At 38.8% G+C, this 26,429-nt stretch overlaps 1 protein-coding gene across 2 annotated transcripts in view; it reads right to left on the reverse strand.

Moving 5' to 3' along the window:
- Trs23 (trafficking protein particle complex subunit 4-like protein Trs23) overlaps positions 1–26,429 on the reverse strand; it is a 291,121-nt gene that overhangs the window by 146,835 nt on the left and 117,857 nt on the right. For both annotated transcript variants that reach the window (XM_090377078.1, XM_090377080.1), the window contains exon 3: positions 26,275–26,378. In XM_090377078.1, coding sequence (XP_090233204.1) covers positions 26,275–26,378 — 104 coding nt within the window. The remainder of the gene's footprint in view (positions 1–26,274; positions 26,379–26,429) is intronic.

The following is a 26,429-nucleotide window of genomic DNA, read 5'->3' on the forward strand; positions in this document are numbered from 1 at the left end:
TCTGCTGGTATCAGGATGTTATGTTGTCGTAGATTGTTGACTGCACTGTCCAAATAGTGCACGAATGTCTCCACTGGCTGCATGTGCTGGGAGCACTGCATGTAAATAGAGATAATATGGAGCTTTCCAAAGGGACCTTCGATCGAAGCTGCTACAGTGTGAGGGGGCACAGCCCCGTTACTTTGATGTTTGAATCAAAGACCATAATTGCAACCCTGCAGCTCGTCACTGTGTTTCCTCCTTTGGTAGTGGATGACAGCACCCTGTCCCTAGTGGGCAGGCCCTTAATGGATCATCTATATTGCTACAAGAATATAGCAATACTCTACAATACAGTATTGCTATATTCTTGTAGCAATAGGTCTTCCAGAATCCTGGAGACCTGATTCATAACTGTGAGATCTTTGAGAGTTTAGTTGCATCAATCTGAGAGTATTACTGCTTCGCCAGTTGTTTTTGTTATCTTCGTTATTCATAGTTGGTTTTGGTTGTTGTTGTTGTTGTATTTGGGTTTTCTGGCACAAGGGTCTCTTGGGCCATATTGTGCCTGTTTGATATTTGCTTATCACTAATTTCTCATGTTATTGTGATCATAGGCTATTATACAGATTTATCTGTTTCAAATAAGTAAACAGTTCCTCCAAATTTGCATCATTGCCAAGAATCTGCAATAAGGTAATCAGTTCCTTCAAATGGGATAGGGATGTAAAGGTTGATTTTCTGGTAGTTGACAAGTTGGGGACATTCAATGAGAATATGATATATTGTCAACTGAGACTGGCACAACAAACACTGAGGAGGGTTCTCTCCCATAAGCAAATACAGATGAGTTGGATGTGAATGTCCAATGCGGAGCCTTGCTAGAATTACTTCTTGTCGCCTGCTTTTCCTAATACTAGATGTCCACAATTTTGGCTCTTTTTTTATCTGCAGCAGTTTATTATTTATTTGAGCTTTCCAGAGGTCAGACCATTGCTTCCTACATGATGTTTCAATGATGGATTTGTAGTCGGTGTAGGGCACTGTTTGTTGCCTGGAAGTGCTTGAGTCAGGGTGTTTAGCGGCGGCGTCCGCTTGTTCATTACCTGGAATGCCTGCATGACCAGGTATCCAGCAGAAGGTAACCTTCTGGTTGGCTTTTTGACAGTAAAATAACTTGGACCGTATCTCTTTCAGAATCGGATGTGAGGGCGACATGGTAGTTTGAATGGCAGTGATTGCGCTTAAGGAGTCTGTGTATATCAGGGATTGCTTTATACAGCTGTTGTGTATTCTATCTAGAGCTAGTTTAATAGCAAATAATTCTGCAGTATAGATAGTACATTCCGTAGGAAGAGACACAGCATCTGAAAAGGTAGAAGAAACTGCTGCAGCACCAACGGCTGCATCTGTTTTGGAGCCATCAGTATAGATAGGTACTTTATCTGAATTTTCCAACAAATGAGTTTTATGGAGCTGTTGATAGTTTATATTTGCCAGAGAGGATTTTCCCCATCTTGATAAGAAATTGTCGCAGAGAGGTGAGAATTCAGTCCAGGGAGTTTCAGGAGTAGCAAGGTCTTGGAATATGTTGTGTAATTTAAGATCCCAACTGATCGTGAGTTCTTGCAGTCGAATCCCTGCAGGGCGGTTTTCATTAGGCTTATTGTGATATAATTCAGCATATTGAGGATCAAACAGGTACTGCCAGCTAGGGTGGAATGGCATGCTTTTAATTTTTGCTGCATACTTACACAATAAGGATTTTCTCCTGAGATGCAAAGGGGGTTCATTTGCCTCAATATACAGGCTGTGGACCGGAGATGTTCTGAAGGCTCCCACAGCTATCCTAAGAGCACTATGCTGTATGGTGTTCAGACGTAATAGTGAACTTTTCTTAGCGGAGTCATAGACAGGTGATCCATAATCTAATCGTGATCTTATTAAAGCTCTATACAGATGAAGGAGAGAGCTTCTGTCAGCACCCCAGGACTTAGCAGAGACTGCTCTCAGGATGTTCAGTTTTTTTAGACATGTAGTTCGAAGGAAAGCAATATGGGAAGCAAAATTAAGTTTGTTATCTAAGTATAACCCCAACAGTCGGAAACTGTTAGTGACAGGAATCAGGTTGTTTTTTAAAAATATTTCTGGATCTGGGTGAAGTTTGCGTTTTTTACAAAAATGAATTGCACTAGATTTCTTTTCTGATAGGGAATAGCCATTCCGCAATGCCCATGATTCAATTTTAGCGATGGAAATTTGGAGTTGTCTTTCAATGGTGTTCATGGTTTGGGATTGACAAGAAACAACGAGGTCATCAGTGAACATATACGATTCTACTGTATTAGGTACATCCTGTGTCATGTTTGTAATTCTTATTGAAAATAACGTCGGACTAAGAATGGACCCCTGAGGAACACCCTCCTCTTGTACAAATGATTTAGATAAATTGTTCATGTATCTGACCTGAAATGTTCTGTGGCATAGGAAGTTTTGTATAAAGTGGGGTAAATGACCTCTCAAGCCAAAAGAATGAAGATCTTGAAGTACACCGTATCGCCAGGTGTTATCAAAGGCTTTCTCAATATCAAGATTGATCATGACCAGATGTTGTCCCCTTATGAAGGCATTTCGGATGTTTGCTTCTGCTTTTATCATTACATCTAACGTGGACCGGTTCTTTCGAAACCCGTACTGATTGTTATTTTGCAAGTTGTTAGTTTCCAGGTACCACGTTAGCCGCCTGTGAACCATTTTTTCCAAGACTTTCCTAAGCAGCTGGTCAGTGAAATCGGCCTGTAATTATGTGGAAAGCTGCGATCCTTTCCTGGCTTTGGAAAGGCTAGTATAATTGAGTGACGCCATGAGTTTGGGTAAATATTTTCTAGAAATATTCGATTGTAATATTTTAACAATACCCTTTTTGTTCTGTTGTTTAGTTGGCTTATCATGATGTAGTAGATCCCATCTGGACCAGCAGCACTACTGGAAGTTTTATTGAGCGCCCCTAAAAGTTCTGTTAATGTAAATGGCTGGTTGTACGGGTGTGAAACTCTAGTGGAGAAATTGATCTTATGCTGCTCTGATGATTTTTTAATTTTCTGAAAGATTGGGTCGTAGGTGGATACACCTGATATACTGGCAAATGATTCGGCTAAGGCATTTGCAATTTCTGCCGGAGAGGACAACTCCTTTCCTTTCCAGTTTAATATTGAGGCTGGGGACTGGACATATTTGCCATCTATTGTTTGTATTTTCTTCCAGACGAGTCTGATATCTGTGTCCTTGTTTATACTAGAGGAAAAGCTAATCCATGCTTCTCTTTTTGCTTTCCTTCTTATTTGGCGGAACTTAGCTTTCATTCTTTTAAAACTAATTAGGTTACTGGTTGTGGGGAATTTGCGGAACAAATTCCAAGCCCTATTTTTTTCCTGTTTAGCGTATGTACAATCCGGATTCCACCAGTAATTATTGTGTTTGCATTTCCCAGGCAAGGACTTTGGTATTGTAGAGTTGGCAGCTTGTAATATTTGATCAGTTATATGTTGTGTGACATAATCTATGGGTTGAAGTTGAATTATTTCATCATCTAACTGAACATTTGAAGCATATTCATTCCAGTGTGCCCTACGAAATTTCCATTTGGAGCGACCCGGCAAAGGGGGGTTGACCCGTGTTTGCAGCTTGCAGAGAATTGGTAGATGATCACTATTTAGTGGATTTTCAAGAACAGACCACTCCGTATTAGTACATATGGAGGGAGAGCAGATTGAAAGGTCTATTGCACTCATGGATCCTGTTGAAAAATGTATATAGGTAGGCTCTCCAGTATTCAAAAGGCTAAGTTGGCACACATCGAGAAGATTTTCCATTTGTTTACCTCTTTTGTCGATTGTTGGAGATCCCCACAGCGAGTGATGAGCATTGAAGTCTCCGAGTAAATAGAAAGGAGGTGGTAGCTGGTCTATTAGATTTTCTAGATTTTCTGAGGAGATTGAGGAATTTGGGGGAATATATATAGATGCTATTGTAATAGTCATGCCAATTTCTGCGCGCATTGCCACTACCTCAAAAGGAGTCTGAAGAGCAACAGGCTTAGATGGAATATTATTTCTAACAAGAACTGCCACGCCTCCACGAGCTGGCGAGTCGATACTCCTATCTCTTCTGAACATGGTATAATTTTTAATGGTAGGACACACTTGTGGATTTAAATAGGTTTCTTGTAGGGATATACATGCTGGTTCATAGCAGTTTACGAGATCATGCAAGTCATCTTTTGCATTACGAAAGCCTCTACAATTCCACTGAAGAATTCTTTCCATTATGCGTTCTTGTTAGTTGTTTTTGCTTCTGACAGTTTTTTGGTTGTAGCTTGTTTATACCTCTCTATTTTTACTTTGTCTTTCTTAGGAAAGAAAGGACGTGTTGTGTCTATCTCATCAGTTGCGTGGAGTTCTAAAATTCCATCATCTGAATTTTTCTCCTGATCAATATCCATTTCCGTTGAAATCCGTGGATGCACCATTGGGGTTTCTGTAGCTTTTGGTTTCATTGTTGACGCATCGGCTGGAATGGAGATTGGAGTATTGCTGGCTTGTTCAGTTGTTTGTTGTGAAGGACACTGTTTGGGAGAAGTAAGTATGGATCGTGCCCAATTCGCGATAGATGTATTAGGAGGAACTGTAACGTCCGTTTGGATACTTACTGATTGCACCTGTTTGGCAGCTGTGGCATACGTTCGCTTTGGCTCCATTTTGATTATTTCTCTTCTCGCCTCTGAATAAGTGACTTTGTTTTCCACTTTATATTTCTGTATTTTTTTTCCTTGCTTCCATAGTTCGCATATTTTAGAGAAAGCTGGATGATTCCCTTTACAATTTGGGCAATTAGGAGTGGTAGCATTGCAATCGGATTGGTTGTGGTCTTTCGATCCGCAGTTAGGACATATTGCCTCACCTCTACATGCAGTCTGAGAGTGTCCATATTTTTGGCACTTATAGCACCTGATTGGGTTTGGGATGTAGGGTCGGACACGGCAATGGAGATAGCCTGCTTTGACAGATGTTGGTAAGATGGGAGAGCTAAAAGTGAGGATTATGCTCCTTGTTGGAATGAGAGTACCATCTTTACGGGTTATGATTCTCCTGGCTTGGATGACTCTTTGTTCTCGTAGCTCTTTGACTATTTCCTCCTCTGATACGGTTAATAAGTCCCATTCTGCAATTACTCCCTTGGAGGAATTTAAGGTGGCATGGGGAGTGACTTTTATTGGATGTCCGCCGAAAGTAGTCAGATTTAATAGCTTTGCAGAATGCTGGGATTTCATGGTCTCTACCAGAAGATCCCCAGACTGGAGTCGCCTTACTGATTTTGGTGAACCTGCGACAGCCTCTAAGCATTTTTGCACAAGGAATGGGGACAATTTACTCAAAGGCTGGTCTGATGTAGAGTGCAGTATGAGAAATGCTGGTATCTCCTCTTGAGGATTTGTTTTCAACCTCTTGGGTTGGGAGAAGTCATCATCGGTGTGTTTAGTCGCTAGTTTTGAGCTCGGAGGCTCTAAAGGTGGAAACGTATTGTTATCCATCTTTGCTCCTTTCAGCCCCGGGAGAGTGGATTTCTTCTCCCAGGTTACCGGCCCCGCCACGGGGAGGCAGGAGCAGTGCCGCTAGAGTGACCAAGCGGTATAAGAGTTAGTATATTAGTTTAAATGAAAAAAAGAAAGGTGATTTGCCTTTCTGAAACTTACTTACAGATCGTAAGTCTAAGTTTACTAGTATTTAATGAAAACGTAAGAAAACTTTTTTAACTGAACAAAAACTGCAGCTTCAAGAAAAACGCTCTAGAAATCACTGAGAATCGCTTGATCACTATAACGCTTGGCACCCGGGGCCAGTTGGTTTTGGATTTAACAGATTCCTTAGCTCTCAGGTACTCTGGACATCTGGGGTCTTTAAATGGGTGATTGAATTCTCTCTTACGCATCTTGCAGATGGGGCACCAAGGGGGGCTATCTTTGTTAGGGCATTCCGAGTATACGTGTCCTGGGGCGGCACAGTGTCCACAGGTCCTGTAGGCAGATTTTCACCGAGTGGCTGTGCTTTAGACAGTGAGCAAGGATCCCGAGATGATTGTATAAGGATTTATACTTATGATGTTGACAGATATAATGATAAAGGTGCAAGGTGGTCAAAGTTTGATGAAGTGTTTCTTAATAGTGTTAATGAGATAGAATGGGATGGTCTAATCTCCACCAGGTATGTAGAACAACTTACTGAAATATTGAATAAAGCATGTGTAAAGAGTATGAAGTTGAGACGTAGTGTAAATAGGTCCGTATTTTGGTGGAATGCAGAATTAGCATCCTTGAGAAAAGTGACATTTGACAGTAGAAGGAAGTTTCAACAAATAAGGAGGAGAGGTGATGTGGAACTCAGTGCTATTTATAAGGATATTTATAGAAATCATAGGAAAGTGTATGTAAGAGCAATAAGTAGAACTAAAGGTAGTATGTGGAAAAAATATGTTAGTGAGCAAGGATCCCGAGATCCCTGGAATTCAGTTTTTAAAATTATAACTAATAAAAAAGATTTGAATGAGGTCACGTGTACTATCGGTGATGAGAATGTACAAACTCTGAATTGGGAAGATTCGGTGAACAAAATATTGGACGGCCTCTTTCCGGAAACTAGTGAACAAGATTGTGTACAAGTGAGTCAAAATTGTAATGTTGAGCCAGAAGAAAAATTTTCACTGAGAGAGATAGAGCAGGCAGTAAACCAGGCAAGGGATGGTAAATCACCGGGCCTTGACAAGATAGAAGTATCAGTTTTGAAAAGGACTTATAGAATGATACCTGATTTGTATTTAAATATGTTTAATAAGTGTTTAGAGGAAGGAGTATTCCCGGCGGGGTGGAAGAGTGCTCGAATAAAGCTATTGATTAAAAATACTGATATACTTTTAAATGAAGTTAATTCATATAGGCCGATAGCACTCTTATCGTGATAGGAAAAACCTATGAGAGATTGTGCATGAACCGTCTAATGATGAAGGATCAATATAAGAATATGACCTCAGAAAACCAATTTGGTTTTAAAAAAGGGGTTTCAACTGAAGATGCTATTTATAAAATGGTACAAACGGCCGAATTAAGTAATGATAAATATGTTTTGGGAGTTTTTATAGACTTTAAGGGAGCATTCGACCACCTTTGCTGGGAAAGTATTTTGTCTAGAATTTATAAAATTAGTAATACAACATTATATAATGTGTTTAGAGACTATTTTTCTGAAAGGAAAGTAGTTGTTAAAAATAAGTATAATCAGATTGTTAAAATAGTAACAAGGGGATGTCCTCAAGGTTCAGTGATTGGCCCCTTTGCCTGGAATATGGTATTCGATGAATTTTTAAACATGGATATGCCTGGCATAATAAAGATAGCTTATGCAGATGATTTAGCTATAATAGTACAAGGTAATGCTAGATCAAATATAGAGAGCAAGGCTGAAGAAGCTTTAAGAATGTTGGAAGAGTGGACAAGAAAACATAAGTTACAGATCTCTAAGGAGAAGACAGTACAGATGTTGTTGAAAGGGAGACTGAGTAGGAATAGGGCCCCGACTGTAAGGCTGGATGGGGATGCTGTCCGATATGCCAGGGTAACAAGATACTTGGGAATAATGATAGAGGAACGTCTCTTTTTTGTAGAGCATGTAAAATATTTAAAAAAATAAAGTTAGAACTTTGTACGCCAGGCTCCGGCAAGTAATTAGGAGAGACTGGGGAATCAAGGGAAGATCCCTTAACTTATTATATCAATGTCTCTTTGTACCTATTATAAGTTATGGTGCTGGAGCTTGGGTGCATAGAGTTGATAAAGTAATTGTGCAAAAATATCTGTTACAAGCGCAAAGGTTTGCTCTTTTAGGAATTACAAGGGCATGTCGGACAGTGTCCACTGAGGCCTTGCAGGTGGTGTCTGGGAGGATTCCTGCGTATTACGAGGTCTTAGTTTCTGGACTGTCTTATCTCACTAAAAGAGATATAAGGAAAACTGTACTTGGTGTTAGTACGTGTCAGGATGAAAATAGGATATATTCTGGGGCTGATGTGAGAAATGAGAAGAAAAGATTCTATGATGAGATTAAAATCATGTGGCAAGAAAGTTGGGACAATACCGGAAAAGGCAGACAAACTTATATGTTTCTACCAAAAGTAGATATCGTCAATCCTAAAAAGAAAACATGGCTCCAATTTGGGCTACAGGCCATCTTCCTAATGACGGGGCATGGTTTGGCACTAAGGCTATTTCAGCTGGGATTGCGAGATACTGGTATGTGCCCATGTGGAGGGTTAGAAACCTCAGAACATATAATGCTTGAATGTAGCTTATATGTAGATATAAGGACAGAATTAGAGCTCTCTATAGGCTTCCTGGAGAGGGAGGCCCTCTATGTTTTGTTCACTGATAAATGTACATTCTCATATTTTAATAGATTTGTAGAAAGAGTTTTTAAAAGAAGAAGTCAGATTCAAATGACTGATGGTAGAGCCACACCTCCACGAGGTAGGGATGGTAACTCGGGCAATTAAGATTTATGGATAAATATCTAGATAAATTCTTTCTTGCACGAGGCTAAGTGGCAAACGTGAAAAGTTCAAATTTTGTTTAAAATTAATGTTGTTGTTCGTTTTATTACTAAAATTGAATTTGAATTTCATATTAGGACACTATACCCATTTTAGAATATTGCCACGGATAGGCCTAGGCCTAGGGAGTGGATTCTCAAATGGATGCCAAAATGGAATGTGCTTTAGACATTAAAAGCATCTGGATGCCACCATGAAATCTTTGGTCTTGTGTGCTGACCATTGGAGGAAAATTCTGTTGTTTTTGTTTATGATTCTCTTTCTTATGGACCCAGTTACTTCGATCGCTCAGTTCTTCAGATCTTTGTTCTTTGACTTGGTAGGAAATCTAAATTTAATGTCATTCTGTGCCCCCTGTGGGGTCCTGTAAAGGCTACTCAGGATTTTTGTTATATATTCCATATAGAGTGTCTTCCTTGGTCAGGTTTTTAGGAATGTCAAATTATCATGGTTGGTCCAAGTCTTTTTGGGACTCCCACATTCAGACTGAGGTCTTTCAGCTTCTGAGGTCTTTATCTTGTCCACTTCATAGGAGGTGTCTGTTTCTATCAGTACTCGGGGTTTCTCTAATATGTTATATGCTTTTTAATCTGATTTCCTTCAGATCTTCTTTCATTTGTGTCATTATGCTGTTTTTAATAGCCTCGCTTGTTTTTGCCTTGGATGGGACCGTTAATCAAGTTTGATCAAGGTTTGATCTTGGTTTGATCAAGTTGATGTTATTTCCTGAATTTTTCTTTTGTCCTTGAGCTTCATCCATTGTTGGGTCATTGATTGCCTTGGGCACTGAGGCAACCTGGGAAAAGGTTGGCTGGCCAGCCTGAGGCCATGCTGTCTTCTCCTTTTCTTGTAGTGTTGCCTTCAGAGAGGCATTCTCTACCTGTAAATCGTAGATCATCTTTTCCATTTTCACCCTAATATTTGTCTATGTCGAGGAGCATTTCCCCCCAACACTCTCTGGTCTTCCTTCATTGCATTTAAGAGGGCAGCCTGAAGGGCATAGATGTGATGTCTATGTGTATCAGCAGATTGGGAGTCATGCTGGGTGATGCTACCTTCAGTCACAGGGCAGCTCTGGCTAGTTGAGGCAGTGTTTGAGGGATCTCGTTCCTACTTTTCACTGAGCTGTGGATAGTCCTTATTTGGCAGCTTATTCCAAACCGCTCTAGGGTTGGGGGGGTCTCCATGTGTACGCGGTGGTAGGGGCAACACACGAGGTTCCAGAAAGTTCTGGCTAATTGTTTGCAAATGTGGTAACAATCCCTGTTTGTTAAGTCATCATCATCATCAGCCATTTTCAATCCACTGCAGGATGAAGGCCTCTCCAGCAACTTTCTAGTTCCTTCTGTTTTGAGCACTGGCCATCCATTTACTACCCACAAACTCGTGAATTTCATCTATCCATCTCCACCTTTATCTTCCAGGTTTTCTTCTAGCTCCTCTTGGGTACCATTCTGTTATTTTCTTAGTCCATCTGTCATCATGTCTTCGAGCTATGTGTCCTGCCCAAGACCATTTTAGTTCTTTAGTTTTGAAAAGAAGGTCCTTTAATTGAGTTTGCTGCCTAATCCATGTGTTTCTCTTCTTATCTAGAAGTCTGATTCCCAATATAATTCGTTCCATTCTTCGCTGTGTAGTTCTCAGCTTCTCTTCCATTCTTTTGGTGAGTGCCCAAGTTTCACTTCCATAAGTCATGGTGGGGAGTATACATTGGTACATTATTTCACATTTCACACAAACTGGGATATTGCTCTTCAGTATGTGACTATATTTCCTGAATGCTATCCATCCAAAATTTATTCTTCTCTTGACTTCCAGCCATTAATCATTATTACAGCTAATAACTTGTCCTAGACAAGTATATGACTCCACCTTTTCAATTACTGCTCCTTCAATCATTAGTTCTCTTTCTGTGGCATACTTGTTCATCATTACTTTTGTTTTTAGCCATAATCATCTTTAGTCCGTTCACAGTGACTCCTTTCTGCGACCAGTCTAATCTTCTGAAAGCTTCCTCAAGGGCAGCAGTAAACAGCTTTGGAGATATTGTGTCTCCTTGTTGAACTCCTTTCTCAATTTTAAATTTCCTACTGTCTTTGTCTAGTCTAATAAAGGAGGTAGAACTCTTATATATTTTCTTCAAAATCATAATACATGGGGTATTTATGGCTTGTCTTTCCAGTGCCCGAAACATTGCCTTATGCTGTATGGAGTCAAATGTCTTTTCATAATCCACAAATGCCAGGCATAATGATGTTTTATATTCATTTGCTTTCTCCATTAGCTGTGATATTATGTGAAGGTGATCCATAGTTGAGAATCCTGTTCTAAAGCCAGCTTGCTCTTTCGGTCGATTCTCATCAAGTATTCTTTCTAATCTGTTAGTAATGACCCTTGCGAACAACTTGTAGATGTGGGATAACAAGCTAATTGGTCTATAATTTCCAATTTCTGATTTATCTCCTTTCTTATGCAGCAAAACTATGATTGCATTATTCCACTGCTTAGGCGTCACACCTTTTCTAATGCACTTTGTGAAGAGCCTTGCGAGTTTTTGTGTTATGTCTCTTCCTCCCAATTTTAATAACTCTACAGTAACTTCATCTTGCCCAGAGGCTTTCTGATTCTTCATTTTCTTCAATGCATGTTCTCCCTCATCAGGAAGAATATCGGGTATGTCGTATGTGTTGCTACTTTGCAATCCATCTTCCTCACTGCTGGCATCATTCCCTTGCTCCTTGTATAATTCTCTATAGTAGTCTTCTGCTATTTGAATTATGCTTTGTCTGCTGTTTATAAGTACACTATCGCTATTCTTCAGTCTCAGTATCATTTGTCTTACTGTATTACTGTTCATGGCTGCTGATTTAAATCCTTTGTTTTCCCTTAATGCTTGTTCTACTTTTCTTGTGTTAAATCTTCTTATGTCCTCTCTGAGTCTCTTTCTAATGGCTTTGCATAACTCAGTATACTCAATTTTCTCCCTGTCAGTGTTTTCCTTGCTCTTCATTTGTTGTCTTCGATTCATCATGACAAGTGTTTCTTGACTAATTTTTTCTTCTTTGGATTTCTTTTTCCCTATAGGCTTCTTGGGCTTTATCACTTTCAGAAATTTGTAATATTCCTCGTCAATATCTTGGTCCTGAGCAGTCTACAGAAGCTCAAACTTGTTCTTAAGTTCCAGTACATACTGCTTTTTCTCCTCTTCTGTTATCTCAAAGACCTTTGTATTATTTAGTCGAGTCAGTTTTTTCCTTTCCTTTCCTACATCTATATCAAGTGTACATCTTACCATTCTGTGATCACTTCCAACATTTATCTTATTCAGGACGGTAACATCATTCACAATATATCTTCTGTTAGTGAGGATGAAGTCGATTTCATTAGTTGTTAATACAATTGGACTCTTCCATGTCCACTTTCTGTTCACCCTTTTCTTGAAAAAAGTGTTCATTACTGACAGTCCTTGAGATTCTGCAAATTCCACAAGTCTTTCACCTCTTTCCTTTCTTTCACCAATTCCAAAATTTCCTATAGATCCCCTTTCTGCACTGTTTTGTCTTTTTCCTTAACATTGAAGTCCCCCATAATAATAGTGTAGTGGGTTTTCTGCTCATCTAGAAGATTCTCAATTTCGGTGTACATTTCTTCGACCTCTTCATCATCATGGCTCGATGTTGGTGCATAAATCATTATAACCTTTAGCTTGTACCTCTTAGAAATCTTGAGTATTAGTCTTGACACCCTTGGTGATGTACTTTTGAATTGCAAAATGTTATTTTTAAAATCTTTATGGACCAGAAACCCAACTCCACCTTCACTCCTTTCACTGTTTCCATTGGTGTACAGCAGATTTCCACTTGATAAACTTATAAGTGATTTGTTTCTTCTTCTTGTTTCAGCCAAACCGATGATATTCCAATTCACATTTTCTAATTCCTTTTCCGGCTCTAATATCCTGTCTTCACCGATGAGTGATCTTACGTTATAACAGGCCAAGTTCAGTTTCTGTGCATGGTAGCCTGGTCGTACCCAGAGATTCTTAGCACCTTCTGCTTCCACTCTGATCCTCTCACTGCCGTAAGAGGGGGAGTGAAAGCTGCTGAGGACTGAGGGCCATTTGTTTTGTTGTGCTGTCATATGCTGGAGGGTTTGGTCTTTTCCTCTTCATGCTAACCAGGCGTCTTGAAGAGAACCACTCTACACGTGTTAGTTGCCACCTAAGTGACGTACCAGGCTTACCATCGAGAAGGTGTGCATGAGTGGATTTTTGGGAGGCAGGCCAACTTGACTTCTCCTAAATCTTCTGTATTAGAGAGATATTGGATCCATCAGTGTTTTAGGCTGTGTTTGATAACACACAGGATACCTGTTCCCTCTCTAAGCCCCTGTTAACAGTAAATAGCTGGAACAGTTCAGTTCAAGTCCAAATGTCAGTCCTGCAGTCAGCAAACAAAACGTGCAACGGAAATCAATAACAAAGAAAGCAGAAGACAATATGATGAACTGTCTTCTAAGCGCCACCTCAATATTTGTACAGCAGAAAAATTTGCAACTGTTCATTGTGTACAATTCTGTGATAAAAAGAGCATTAGCAGACTTCTGAATAAACAGTATTACCTATATTTACTTCAATGTGTGTACTCTTGCGCATCACACTTTAACTTTACACATCAACTGCTAAATCAAACTCATTCTGGTAGGTAAATGAACAATCTGTGTGAGGCCATTCATAATTGCAAAAGCATCGTTTTGGCATCTCGATCAGCTGGGTCCGTGTGACCAGGAAACGGAAGCCAGCTGGTGTTGTGAACATTAAAATCACTTAACTGTTAGGAAAGTTGGACTGGAGAAAGTCCACGTTTCAAAGAGAGGAATTCGAAAAGTTCCAAGTGATTAGTGGAGTTGGGAGAACAATAGAAGCAACAGAAAAATTTTAGGGAATGTGGTGTAGAGACATTTTAAGCCAGAGAAGATCAAAAAGAGGAAATTCCAAATTACTTTCTGACAAGGAATATCAGAGTAGACATAGCAGAAGTACCACCTTTGAAAAAAAAGGAATCATATAGCAAATAATTAGGACAACTGAGATGGGTAGTGGTTGAATCAACCAATAATTGAGATTCTATCAGAAAAAGTACGTGGGTCTTGGCAGATTAAGTGGAAATGGATATCATTGAGATTGGAACTGAGACCACAAATATTTGTGAAATGAACAAGGAAGTGTGTTTGGGAGATTTAGATCTTTTTGCAGATAAGTTTGTTATATTAGTTTGAGAATTCATGATGTATTCAGTAGTAAGAAAAGGTGGGCAAGACATGTTAGAAGTAATAAAATTTTTGGATATGGCAAGAATATACCGAGCTCCTTGACATAACATGGTGCGACAAATCGCCCCCCCCCCGCATATATATACTACTCGGATTCGATCAAGTTAGTATGTGACAGATTAGAGGCAGCGAGATTATACACTACTTGATCCGGTCCGGTGGACTATCTAACAGCTTGGCTGCAAACACTGTTTTAGAGCTGTAACCTCAAAATGGAAGGAAGATTTGATCTCAGCATGATGTCCATCATAACCCCAAAAGACATCAATCAATCATACTGCATACTGGAAGATATGGGGGGAGGGTTTGTAGGAGTTTTGCTCTGGAGACTAAACAAGAGTTTCACCACTTCAATCCTTCAATAAGCAAAGTGGTGGTATTCCACCAGTTGATGAGATACCTACCACCTAGTTTCATCTGGTAACACAGAGAGGTGGTTTTCCTGCATGTGGTGTGGGCGCCACACCTCGACCCCTGTTTACATTGGTTTGCACTTTGTGGTTACATCCAGTACACTAAGTGCCATATTTCAGGACTTGCACATGGTGGTTATAACATGCAGAGTTGGGGGAGACCCCAGGTGCTGTAAGATACTTAACACTAATATTGGAGAGTTATACTCAGGGTTACTCACAGTCCCAACAACGTGAAGCTGCAGGCAGAGGATTTGGCTGTCACACACTGATCAGACTTTGCCAAAATTCAGTGTACTTGACTTGAGTATTACCAAAATATCAGTTCCATCAACGTTTTAGACTCCCAGGTAGCAAGCCCAGCTTGACATACCTGAGAGAATGTGACAGCCTCGAGGACCCACGTATTTTATATTTTGAAGAAATATTCTTTTGAGAAATAATATTTTATGATATTAAATATACACCGATGAACCAAAGCATTATGACCAGCAAGTCGTTATGCAAACAGAAGCAACTGCAGGTGAACTATGGCACGTATGTTGGTCGGGACACAGTATAAAAAACTCCTGATACCGAGCTCCATTAATCAGTGTTACTCTGTTCTTCAGATGGGAAAGGCAGCGGACTTAAGCGAGTTTGACAAAGGCCAAATTGTAATGGCCGGACGACTGGGTCAGAGCATATCTGAAATGGCACAGCTGGTGGATTCTCATGGTCGTCGTGAGTACCTACTCTACCAAAAGTGGTCCGAGGAAGGAAAACCCACAAACCGCCAGCGAGGTGTTGGACGACCATGGCTCATTGATGCTCGAGGTGAGTGAAGGCTCTCCCAGATGGTACGTGGCAACAGAAGGGCAACTGAGGCGCAACTTGTCAGTAACTGGAATGCTGGTGATGGGAGTAATGTGTCACAACACACAGTACATTGAACCCTGCTGAAAATGGGGTTGTGTAGCCAAAGGCCGCTCCGAGTGCTCATGCTAACCACAGTTCACCGGCGACAGTGCCTACAATGGGTATGCGAGCATCGAAACTGGACCTTGAGTGATTGGAAGAAGGTTGTCTGGTCTGATGAATCATGTTTCCTGTTGCACCATGTGGACGGCCGGATATGTGTGCGTCGTTTACCTGGGGAAGTGATGGCGACTGGATGCACCGTGGGACTAACACAAGCCAGTGGCGGAGGTGTTATGCTTTGGTTGATGTTCTGCTAGGATATCCTGGGTCCAGTCATCCATGTGTAAACGTCAGAGTGCAAGACACTCTGACGTTTACCACCTACCTAAACAACATTGTTACCAGGTACACACTTTCATGGCAATGGTCTTCCCCTCTGGCAGTGCCGTCTTTCAGCAGGATAATGTGCCATGCCACACCGCCCAGATTGTTCAAGACTGGTTCGCTGAACATGAGGAAGACTTCCAGGCATTGCCCTGGCCTCCAAATTCCCCAGATATCAATCTCATCACGCATCGGTTTGTGTTGGAACAGCAACTCCTATCTGTGGCATCTCAACCATGGACTTTACAGGAGTTAAAAGATCTGCTGGTTATGTGTTGATACCAGATACCACAATACATATTTAGAAATCTTGTAGCATCCATGCCTCGCTGGTACGAGCTGTTTTGGCTGCATATGGAGGACAAACATCATATCAGGTAGGTGGTCAATGTTTTAGCTCACTGGTGTAGATTTGGATGTATTAAATTACTTTAGTCCACCATCTGTACAATAATTTATCCACTGTAACAATTGTGCTTCACTCTCAGCACTAACATCACCCATTCTAATTCTCTCAGAACGCAAGATGAGAAAATCTTTCTATACAAATAAAAGAAGAGCAAATGAGAACAGTGCACTCTAAAATCTAAGTGAAAATTTAAATCACAACACGGACAGAATAAATTAACTGGGAGCCAACAGTGAACTAGAATGCACTAATGTGAAATGGAGAGTAGAATTGTAACGTGATTAGTCATGTGAATAACTATTGTCCTCAGGTTAATTTGTGTGCAAATTACTCAGAAAACTAACTGCCATATGACCTTGATTCACATAGAAACAATAAATCAGCTTAAGATAGGAAGGTAGTAGTAGTAGTAGTGGCATGTGATGCAAGAAAGCAAGTATAAGCTTATGCAGCATCAGCCAAAAAAATAAAATAAAAATAAAAAAATAATTTACAAAACAATTCCCTCTAAATGTTTGTCCAGTTCCTCCTTATATTTATTTAACCCATCAACTTCCACAACGACAGATGGAAGCTTGTTCCAGCAATTAACCACCCACTGGCTAAAGGCAAATTTCCGCACATCTATTCTACATTTGTCTTTCCTCAATTTCAATTTATGCCCTCTTAGGTTCGTAATCTGAACAAGGGGAAGAATCAAATCAGAATTCAGCGTGTTCAACCCATTTAAGCCCTTATACACCTCAATCAGATCACCTCATAGGTGCCTAGTCTCCAGCTGCTGCAATTTGCAGAACTGAAGCCTCTCTTGGTAAGAGGATCCCTTCATTCCCCTCAACAATCTTGTTGCCCTTCTCCGTACACGCTCAAGCAAATCTAAATCCATCCTAAAATGAGGCCTCCAGACCTGTATGCAGTACTCAAGGTGTGGCCTGACCATTGCCTTATACAGAGGGACAATCACCTCCTTTACCCTACTAGCAAAGTTCCTGCATATGAGGAATTGAGAGGTATATAGCTGCAAATGCAATCACTGTTTATTGGCACCAATTTAAAATTCTATGGATGACTATTGTCATCTACGTCAGTGGTGTCAAACTCAAATTGCATGTGGGCCGAATGCACAATCTGAAAGCAGCTGACAGGCCGGAATTTTTTTTTTAATAAAATGAGATTGAATATAAGCACCGTATTTACAACAAATACATAATTGAAATGTATTTGCAGGCCGTGTAAAATTGCTTCTGGGAGCCGGATGCGGCCTGCAGGCTGCCAGTTTGAGACCACTGATCTACATAACTATTGAAGGGTTAAACAATTCAGCTCAGACAGTTGCAACTTGATATTGCTTATTGTTGATAACAAGACTCAACAGCTGTATACACCTGAACACATTTAAAAGAGAATAATAATGTGCTTGTGCAAGCTGAAACATTTGTATATAAAGCTGGTGAATCCATAGAATGGGCATTAATAAATAAATATACATATGTTATTTTGTTGAGTGATTATTTCACACTTGTAAGAACTAAGGTATGTAGTATTATATATATATATATATATATATATATATATATATATATATTTTTTTTTTTTTTCTAAGAAAAGCATTTCAAAGACAGTAAAGAAAACTTTTGTTCAATTAATTACTTTATAATAAAGTCTGAAAGCATAATTTAAAAGTGAACATATTAGAGTTTTAGTGAATTTAATTTTTGTAACCAATAGATGACAAAGAATGCTATTAAATGAAATTATGCTATGTCTTGAAAGCAAAATTCAATGCGAAATTAGCATTCTGCAGGCTGTATTGCAGCATGGGATGTAGTTTATGAAAAAGTGATTGCCAACTACTTCAAACTGCTGGTTTGGTTTTTGGTTTTATTGGCGCATTAGCACTTCAAACTGCTGGATAAATCCACCTTGAATGATGCATTGTGTGAAGTTTCGCATGCTTCTTTCTCTATTAATTATAAAGGACAGTTCAATAATAGAGATGAAATATTTGAGCATGTGCATCATCATCACCTAAACTTACAGAAAAACTTAAGCTTCAAAGATTATGCAGAAGTGGATGTAGACATTGAATGCTTCAGGATATGCACAAATGAAGAGGTCCTCATTGCAGACATAATGGAATCTTCTGAAATTTGTAGTGATGAAGATGAGGAACCTAGTGTGGCTGAACAAGAAGTTTCAGTGAAAGATGCTCATCGATGATTAGAACTTATACATTGATTTTTTTCAAGCACAGCCTAACTGTGAAAATGAAATAATTGCTATCACACACCTTCATAATTCTCTCTTAAAACATGCTCTACCATTGAAACAGCATGTTTTGACTATTTTAAGGTATAAAACAATTCTCTTGTTAAGTCTTGATAGGTATGCAACCTAAGCACTTCCTAATTCATTCCACAAATATACATGGTCTCAATTCTAATCTCAACGATGTCCATTTCCACTTGCAGTCTGCCAAACCCCATGTACTTTTTCTGACAGAATCTCAGTTATCGGATGATTCAACTACTGCTCATCTCAGATGCCCAAATTATTCGCTGTATGATACCTCTTGCCTCAAAGGTGGTAATTGTACATATGTCCATTCTGATATTCCCTGTCAGAGACTTGGCAATTTGGAATCTCCTTTCTTTGATCTTCTCTGGCTTAAAATCTCTCTACCTCATTGTGTCAAATTCATCTGTTGTCTCTACTGTTCTTCCAACTCCAATAATCAATTGGAGCTCTTTGACTTCCTCTCTTGACTTTCTCCAGTCCAACTTTCCTTACAGTGAGGTAATTTTTGTTGGTGATTTTAATGTTCACAACTCCAGCTGGCTTCCATTTTCTAGTCACACCGACCCAGCTGGTCGAGATGCTGAGGCTTTTGCAATTACTAATGACCTTGTACAGATTGTTCATTTACCTACAAGAATCCGGACAATCCTAATCATACAGCCAACACGCTTGATCTTTTTCTCACAAACAACCCTTCTAAGTACACGGTCGAAGTGAGAGGCCCTTTAGGCACTTCAGATCACAACTTGGTGATTGTCTCTTCTCCAATGGAGCCTTTATCTCATGGCTTTTCCCAACCTCGTGTTGTTTGGCATTACATGAATGCAAAATGGGATGAGCTACGAGATTTCTTTTCTTCTTTTCCTTGGTCGGATTACTGTTTCAAAACTTCTGATGTCAACGTTTGCTCAGATCGTGTCAGTGAAATTATTCTTGCAGGAATGGAATCCTTTATCCCACATTCCACTTTAAAATCTCGTCCTTTATCTAAACCTTGGTTTTCCAATAAATGTGCTAAGGCTGTTCAAGAGAAGAATGTTGCATATCTTAATTGGCTTGTTTCTAATTTTTCAATTTCATTTCCTGCCTACACCAAAGATTGCAACAATTGTAAAGCTGTTATTAATCAGTCCAAACTAGAGTTTGAATAGGCTAAGAGTAGAAAACTTTCTTCTTGCACTAATGGTAGAGGAGCATTCTGGTCTCTTGCCAAAGCTATTGGCCGCAACTTTTGCCCATCTCTGCTCCCACCTCTGTCCAAACCAGATGGTTCTGTTGTCACTTCAGCCAAGGATAAAGCTGACCTGCTAGCATCCCATTTTTCTTCCAACTCATGTATTAATGATCTTGATAAAACACCTCCCACCATTCCCAACACGCTCCATTCAATGCTTCCTGTGGTCTTCCGTCAAAAGGATGTCAGAAGGATTTTGACGAATCTTGATGCTAAGAAAGCTCCAGGTCCCGATGGTATTTCTCCACTTTTTCTCAAAACCTGGGCTCGTGAACTTACTCCTATTCTTTGCCGCCTTTTTTCATTTTCTTATTTCAAAGGTGTTTTTCCTTCTGCTTGGAAATTTGCTCATATCCAGCCAGTTCCTAAAAAGGGTGACAAATCCCTCCCATCCAATTATCGTCCCATTGCAATTACTTCTACTCTTTCTAAAGTAATGGAGAAATCAATTAACCGCCAACTCTTAAACTACCCAGAAACCTTCCGTCTGATCAACGATCGCCAGTACGGATTCCGTCAGTGTCAATCCACTGGTGATATTCTGGCTTATGTTACCCATTTATGGACTAATTCAATGGAAAGGTTTGGCGAAACACAAGCAGTTGCTCTTGACATCTCAAAGGCTTTCGATCGTGTTTGGCATAAAGGTCTTCTAAACAAGCTTCCATCTTATGGTTTGGCAACTGTTTTTTGTAATTGGTTATCCAGTTTTCTCTCTGATCGCTCACTGAGGGTGATGGTAGATGGCTCTCTGTCTTGTAACTTCTCCACTAATGCCGGTGTCCCCCAAGGTTCGGTTCTTTCCCCCCACTCTTTTTCTCTTATATATTAATGACCTTCTTCCATTGACTGGAAATCTTATCCATAGTTTTGCCAATGATAGCACATTGCATTCCACTTTCCATTTTGAGAAACCTTGCCCTGCTCAATCAGCTTCAACTTCTCGAAAATCTTCTATCAATTCCTTAAATGCCGATCTTCAGGTAATTCTCCAGTGGGGCAAAGACAACTTTGTTGATTTCAGCCCTTCTAAAACTCACTCAGTCTTGTCTTATATCTCGCAAAAACGATTCTTTTACTCCTATGCTTATCTTTAGTGACACTTTTATTTCTAAGCAAAATGATATATCTCTTTTGGAGATTACCCTGACTTCTAATCTCTCTTGGCACAAGCACATTACAAATATTGCTTCCTCTGCATCTAAAAAACTTGGTTTTCCATTTCGCTCTTGGCATTATTTTTCTTCGAAACAGCTGCTTACTCTGTATAAATCGCAAATCCGCCCTGCCATGGAATATTGTTCCCACATCTGGGGTGGTGCCCCCAAAAACCTCTCTCAGGCTTCTTGATTCCATTCAGAAGAGGGCAGTTAGCTGAATTAATGATTCATCTCTAACAGAGTCTCTCCACTTGCTTCCTCATAGACATACTACTGTTTCTGCTGCATGCCTCTTCTACAGATACTTCCGTGGGCACTGTTCTTCCGAATTGGCTTCTATAATTCCCGCTCTCTCTTTCAAAACAGTCTGAACACGTGCCGCCACCAGCCAACATCCATTTACTGTCCAACCTCAAACTCACAGAACCAACTTTTCATCTTCCTTGTTTATTCATTCAACTGCCGGTTTCTGGAACAACCTTCCTTCATACGTATTTCCTGAAAATTACAGTCTACAGAAGTTCAAGTCCAATGTCAACAAATATCTTCTTTCGTCTTCTCAACCTCCAACCCAAGCACGGTACTAAGTACTATAGGTTCTATACCTATATACCTCTCGTGTTTGGGGTTTACATAAAAAAAAAAAAAAATGTAGTGAAAATTACAATTTAATTGTAACCTTACTGCACTCTACAATCAATGCAAAATTTACAATCATAATTTTCTACTTGTTTAATACTGTAGTACATGATTTTATAAACAATTGATATAACATTCTTCTGATATAATGACTATTTTTCTAATTCCCTTAGGGTCATTATATAGAATTTAAACTGTACTTCATAATATGAAATTTTGCACCCACATGCAAGTGCATGCAAGGGGCGATAAGTCTTGGTGTGCCCCTGTTTCTGAACAATAGAGTACGTTTAGGCATTGCACTAAAATAAATCACCTGTTTCATCAGTATTGAAAATATAGTCAGAACTAAATTTGTTGAAATAAGAATGGTTAATGTTTGTGACAGAGTGATTCCACATTCAGAATTTTTTTGTTTTAATCTAGATGTCTAAAAAATTATATGTTAGAATATGCCACAACAGATAAATAGCTAGTTCCATTTAATAATAGACCCCTCGTTTTTCCCAATACATTCCAGTGAACTAGCAAAATATGAACAATATATTTATGTTATGGAATGCAATGAATTATTACACACTGAATATGTACAGTTATACAAAAGACAAAAGAATCTCCTTTTCAAACATATCTTGATGTGGTAAAATCATCTTGTTTGATCTATTGAAGCAACTAATCACAATGTAACCTATCAACAGGTTCTACATAGGCCTTTAGCTAATGAAATATTAAAAAGAAATGTTATTTGTTAATAATAATGTTAATAATATTATCATGCATAAGTCAAATAATGTTATTTGACTTATACATGATAGAAGAAATGTGACTGAATATGAAATAGACCTATAGAATCAAATATGTGGCCTATTTCACATCTCAGAAAAGAAGAAAGTGACTCGTGTAAATGTTATTTTTGGAATGTGTGGCATTCAGAAGTAACCGTTGAAGCAATAATTCAGAAATGAATAATAACACCACATTGCACTGTTTTCGACATTTGTCAACTAATGGCTATTTTTAATTCAGTTTTATGCAGATTTCAGAAATATTATTATTATTTTTTTTTTTTTTCTATCACATACCGTTTTATTCACAAATCACTTAAGTTGATGTCATGTATTATTCAATATTAAGATAGGAGCAAATTCCATTTGGTAATTTGTAATTCTGGGAATTTGTAAACTAAATCTTCACATGTTGGCAACACTGCCTTCAGTCATTTGTTTCTTGACCTGGAGAGCTCCATGAAGCAGTGTTTATCAGTGTGTGCTCAGTATATTTTTGAGGCTATCGTGTCAAACTTCTGCTGAAAAGTGAGTAGAATGTCTTCATGCAGGTGTCTGAACAATCTGAACTTATTTTGTTATGTTTGTGGAAGTTATGTAGTCCTCAGGCAAAGAGAAGATATTACAGAATTTGTAAAACATGTGTATTGTGCTTATTTTGGAGTGAAACTGTGACCAAGATAAACAACTGGCTCCACATAAAGTTTGCCGAGCCTGTGTTGAAGCAGTGAGATTGTGGGAAAATGGTAAAAAGAAGGCTATGGCATTTTCAGCTCCCATGATTTGGCAAGAGCCTATAAACCACTGTGATGACTATTGCTTTAGCTATGTAATGTAGAGGAATACATTGTGAAGAGTAAGAAGGGCAATGCATGAAGTCAATGATTTGGTAAGAAATTTAAATTTACCAAAGGAATCTGCAGAACTCTGAGTCCAGACTTAAGTGAAAAAATCTTTTAGCACATGGAATGTTTTTCTCAGAGAACACAGAGAACAAGAACTAGTCCCCTACTTTTTTGAGGACGATTCTATGGATTCTTGCAGCAATATAAATGACTTAACAAACCATTTAGGAATTAGTTACAATCCTATGCTTTTTATTGACTCTTCAAAAAAGAGTGAATCTCAAAGGTGTGTTGCTCCACAAAAGAAATAAATATGGGTCAAATTCCAGTAGCTTACTGTGCATTTGAAAAAAAAAACGATATGAGAACTTAAGTTGTTGACAAATATTAAAGAATATTTTTGGTTGGACAGCAATCTGCTACACAAAAATGCCTTGCTTTTTGTGTGAGTGGAATAGTCAGGAAAGGACTAAGCACTGGGATGTCAAGGGGTCTGGCCAAAGAGGAGCAATTTGCTGCATGGATCAAAGTACATAGTTTATAAACCACTGGTAAACCCTAAAACTGTCTTCTTTCCACCCTTGTACATCAAACTGGGGTTGTCTGATGAAACAGTTTGTGAAAACTTTACCTCAGGAAGGTCCCTGCTTCAACTACCTTTGTACTAAATTCCCATCGATCACTCAAGAAGCTAAAACAAGCTATTTTTTTCGATTTCAAATTTGCAAACTGATGAGGGACAAAGATTTTGAGGGAACTATGAATAAAAGAGAAAAATGGGCATTGATTACCTTCAGATCTGTTCTTAGGGAACAACAAGTATCCAGACTACAACAATATAGTTGAAAAATTTTGGCAAACTTCAAGAAGCTGGGCTGCAACAAGAGTGTCAAGGTACATTTTTCACACTCACATTGACTACCTCCCAGAAAATGTTAGTGAAGAACAGGGTGAGAGGTTTCACCAGGACATTAAAGACATGGAGATGAGTTAACAATGCACATTTTGGCCCTAGTTGCCCTTGTGCCCAAAAACACAAATACACACCAATGAGGTAACAGGGAAAGTGGAATGTCAACATGACAGCTGACTATTTCCAGATGCTGAGGAGGGACTGCAAAGTAGAAGGATCTACAAGAAAATCAACGAAACAAAAGTTTGATCCATCGCAGATCAGTTTTTTAAATGAGTGGTGGGTGTTTAACAGACTTTTTAGCAGTGTTTTCAACATAAATATTTTTAACAGACATATGTCTAGTAAAAAGTAGCATTTTGTTATAATTTCGGTGCACAAATTCTGCCAAAATTTTCTTTCATGATTTTTGAAGAAACCTGATGTGATGGAAACCATTTCTGAAATCAGCATTAGACAATGATTTATAAACATCCTTTTCTGAGAAAACATCAGTGATTTATTTTTTCAAAATGGAGAGCAGTGTAATCATACAAAGGGAGTGTTTTAAAGTGTTTCATCAGTAGTGAAGACACACAACTTTGAAAGAGAATAACCATTTGGTCTCTGTCAACAATGCTTCATGTATAAGTTGCTCAACTAAATTTACTTTCCACCAAAAGAAGATTTTTGGGACATCTCAACAGCATATGCCTAAACAAGATATTTAGATCTAAGTGAATAAAATAAATTTTGGTGCACCACAAGGTCAGAACAAAATTAACACCTTCTGTATTACATTTTCAAGCTTACTTGCAAGAAACACCCCAAACTTACTTCTAAAAGATGACTTCCAGGGCAAACTGCCAAAAATGTTGAAGTAGTGACCTATAAATTAGTAACCAATTTTTTTTCTTAGTGCTGTCATGACTTTCTACATTTTTTTTCAGTTATTCTCTCATAGCATCTTTCACAGAGCAATTGATGTGCTTTTTGCAAATGAGTTGAAAATATCCATCACAAAAAGCCTTAGCCTTGTGGTCTGAGTTCTTATGGCATGCAGACTGTCTTCCTCACTTAGTTAGATTCTGGTTGATAAGGTCTAGAAAATTCTCCTGGTGGAACAGAAACTAGTTTTGCACCTTTCTCGTGAAGATATTTTGGTAGAGAAACTGTGGATGTGGATGTTCTTTTATGGAGCTGTGATGTTACTAAAAACTTTTTGCAATTTCTCTGAGAAACTTATTTATCCACTACAAAATACAAATTACTACTACTTCCAAATGATGAACAATAATCTTCACTATCTTTCCTAAATACATTATACATACCACAGTGGAACTTGTCATGACCAATTTCTGGGTGGCACTATGTTTCTGTTAGCCCATTAGTTGTCCTAACCAGGAGTTCAAATTCAGCCATTTTATTGACAACATTCCTGACATTACTACAGTTATGTCAGGAATAAAGCTCGTATTCCAGCTTTATCTTCTCCTTATTTGAAATGCTGCTATCCTCAGTACATCTTATCAACATTCGCTGTTGTGGCAACAAACAAAAATTCTTGAGGTAAGTACAGGCATTACTTTTACCCATATAATCAGTTAAACATGGATCTAAATTACCCTTCCTCTCTCTTAACTAGCAGTTACTCTGAACCCTTAAGATATCCTCAATGATACTGGCAAAAATCCTTGTGCCACTTTCATCCAAATGAATATCATCTCTACAAAATAGATTCCTTCTAATGTGATCCATGCTATTAAAAATTTCTCCCTAGAGCCTTGCAGATTCCTTCAAGTCTTGAGTTAATCCACAAGGCTTTCACATCATAAAACGAGTACAGAGAAGGGCAATAAGATTAGTGAATGGAACAAAGGTTTGCTCTTACGAAGAAAGGCTTAAGTTTTGCAAATTACAGTGTCTGGAGACTAGGCACATGCAAGGTGATCTGATTGAGGTGTATAAGGCCTTGAATGGGTTAAGCAAGCTCAATGCTGATGGGATTCTTCCTCTTGCTCAAATTAAGAACCTGAGAGGGCATAGAGTCAAATTCAGAAAAGACAGATGTAGAACAGATGTGCGGAAATTTGCCTTTAGCCAGCAGATGGTTAATTGCTGGAACAAACTTCCATCTGTTGTGAAGTTGATAGCTTAAATAAATTTAAGGCTGAGCTGGACAGGCATTTGGAGTGAATGGATAGGGTTTGGTTTTTTTTTTGGCTGATGCTGCATATGCTTGCTTTCTTGCATTCCATGCCTCAAGTAATGTTAAAAGTATTATGTGGGTGGATTAATGGTATTCCAAAATATATATAACTGTATCAGGCTACAATGAAATATCTCTTACCAGTTATAGTTTGAAAGCAATAAAGTTTAAAGTTATCTGCTTCCAGTATTTCAATTCCTGAGGATCTTGGTTCTGGTGACAGCTGAGAAGCAATAGCAAACAGTCTGAAAATAAAAATTACTTTAAACATAATAACAATATATACTTTTACACAT

This window comes from Mastigoproctus giganteus, chromosome 7 (assembly GCF_048544385.1).
Source record: "Mastigoproctus giganteus isolate SK-2022 chromosome 7, ASM4854438v1, whole genome shotgun sequence".
In the NCBI taxonomy this organism is placed as follows: domain Eukaryota; kingdom Metazoa; phylum Arthropoda; class Arachnida; order Uropygi; family Thelyphonidae; genus Mastigoproctus; species Mastigoproctus giganteus.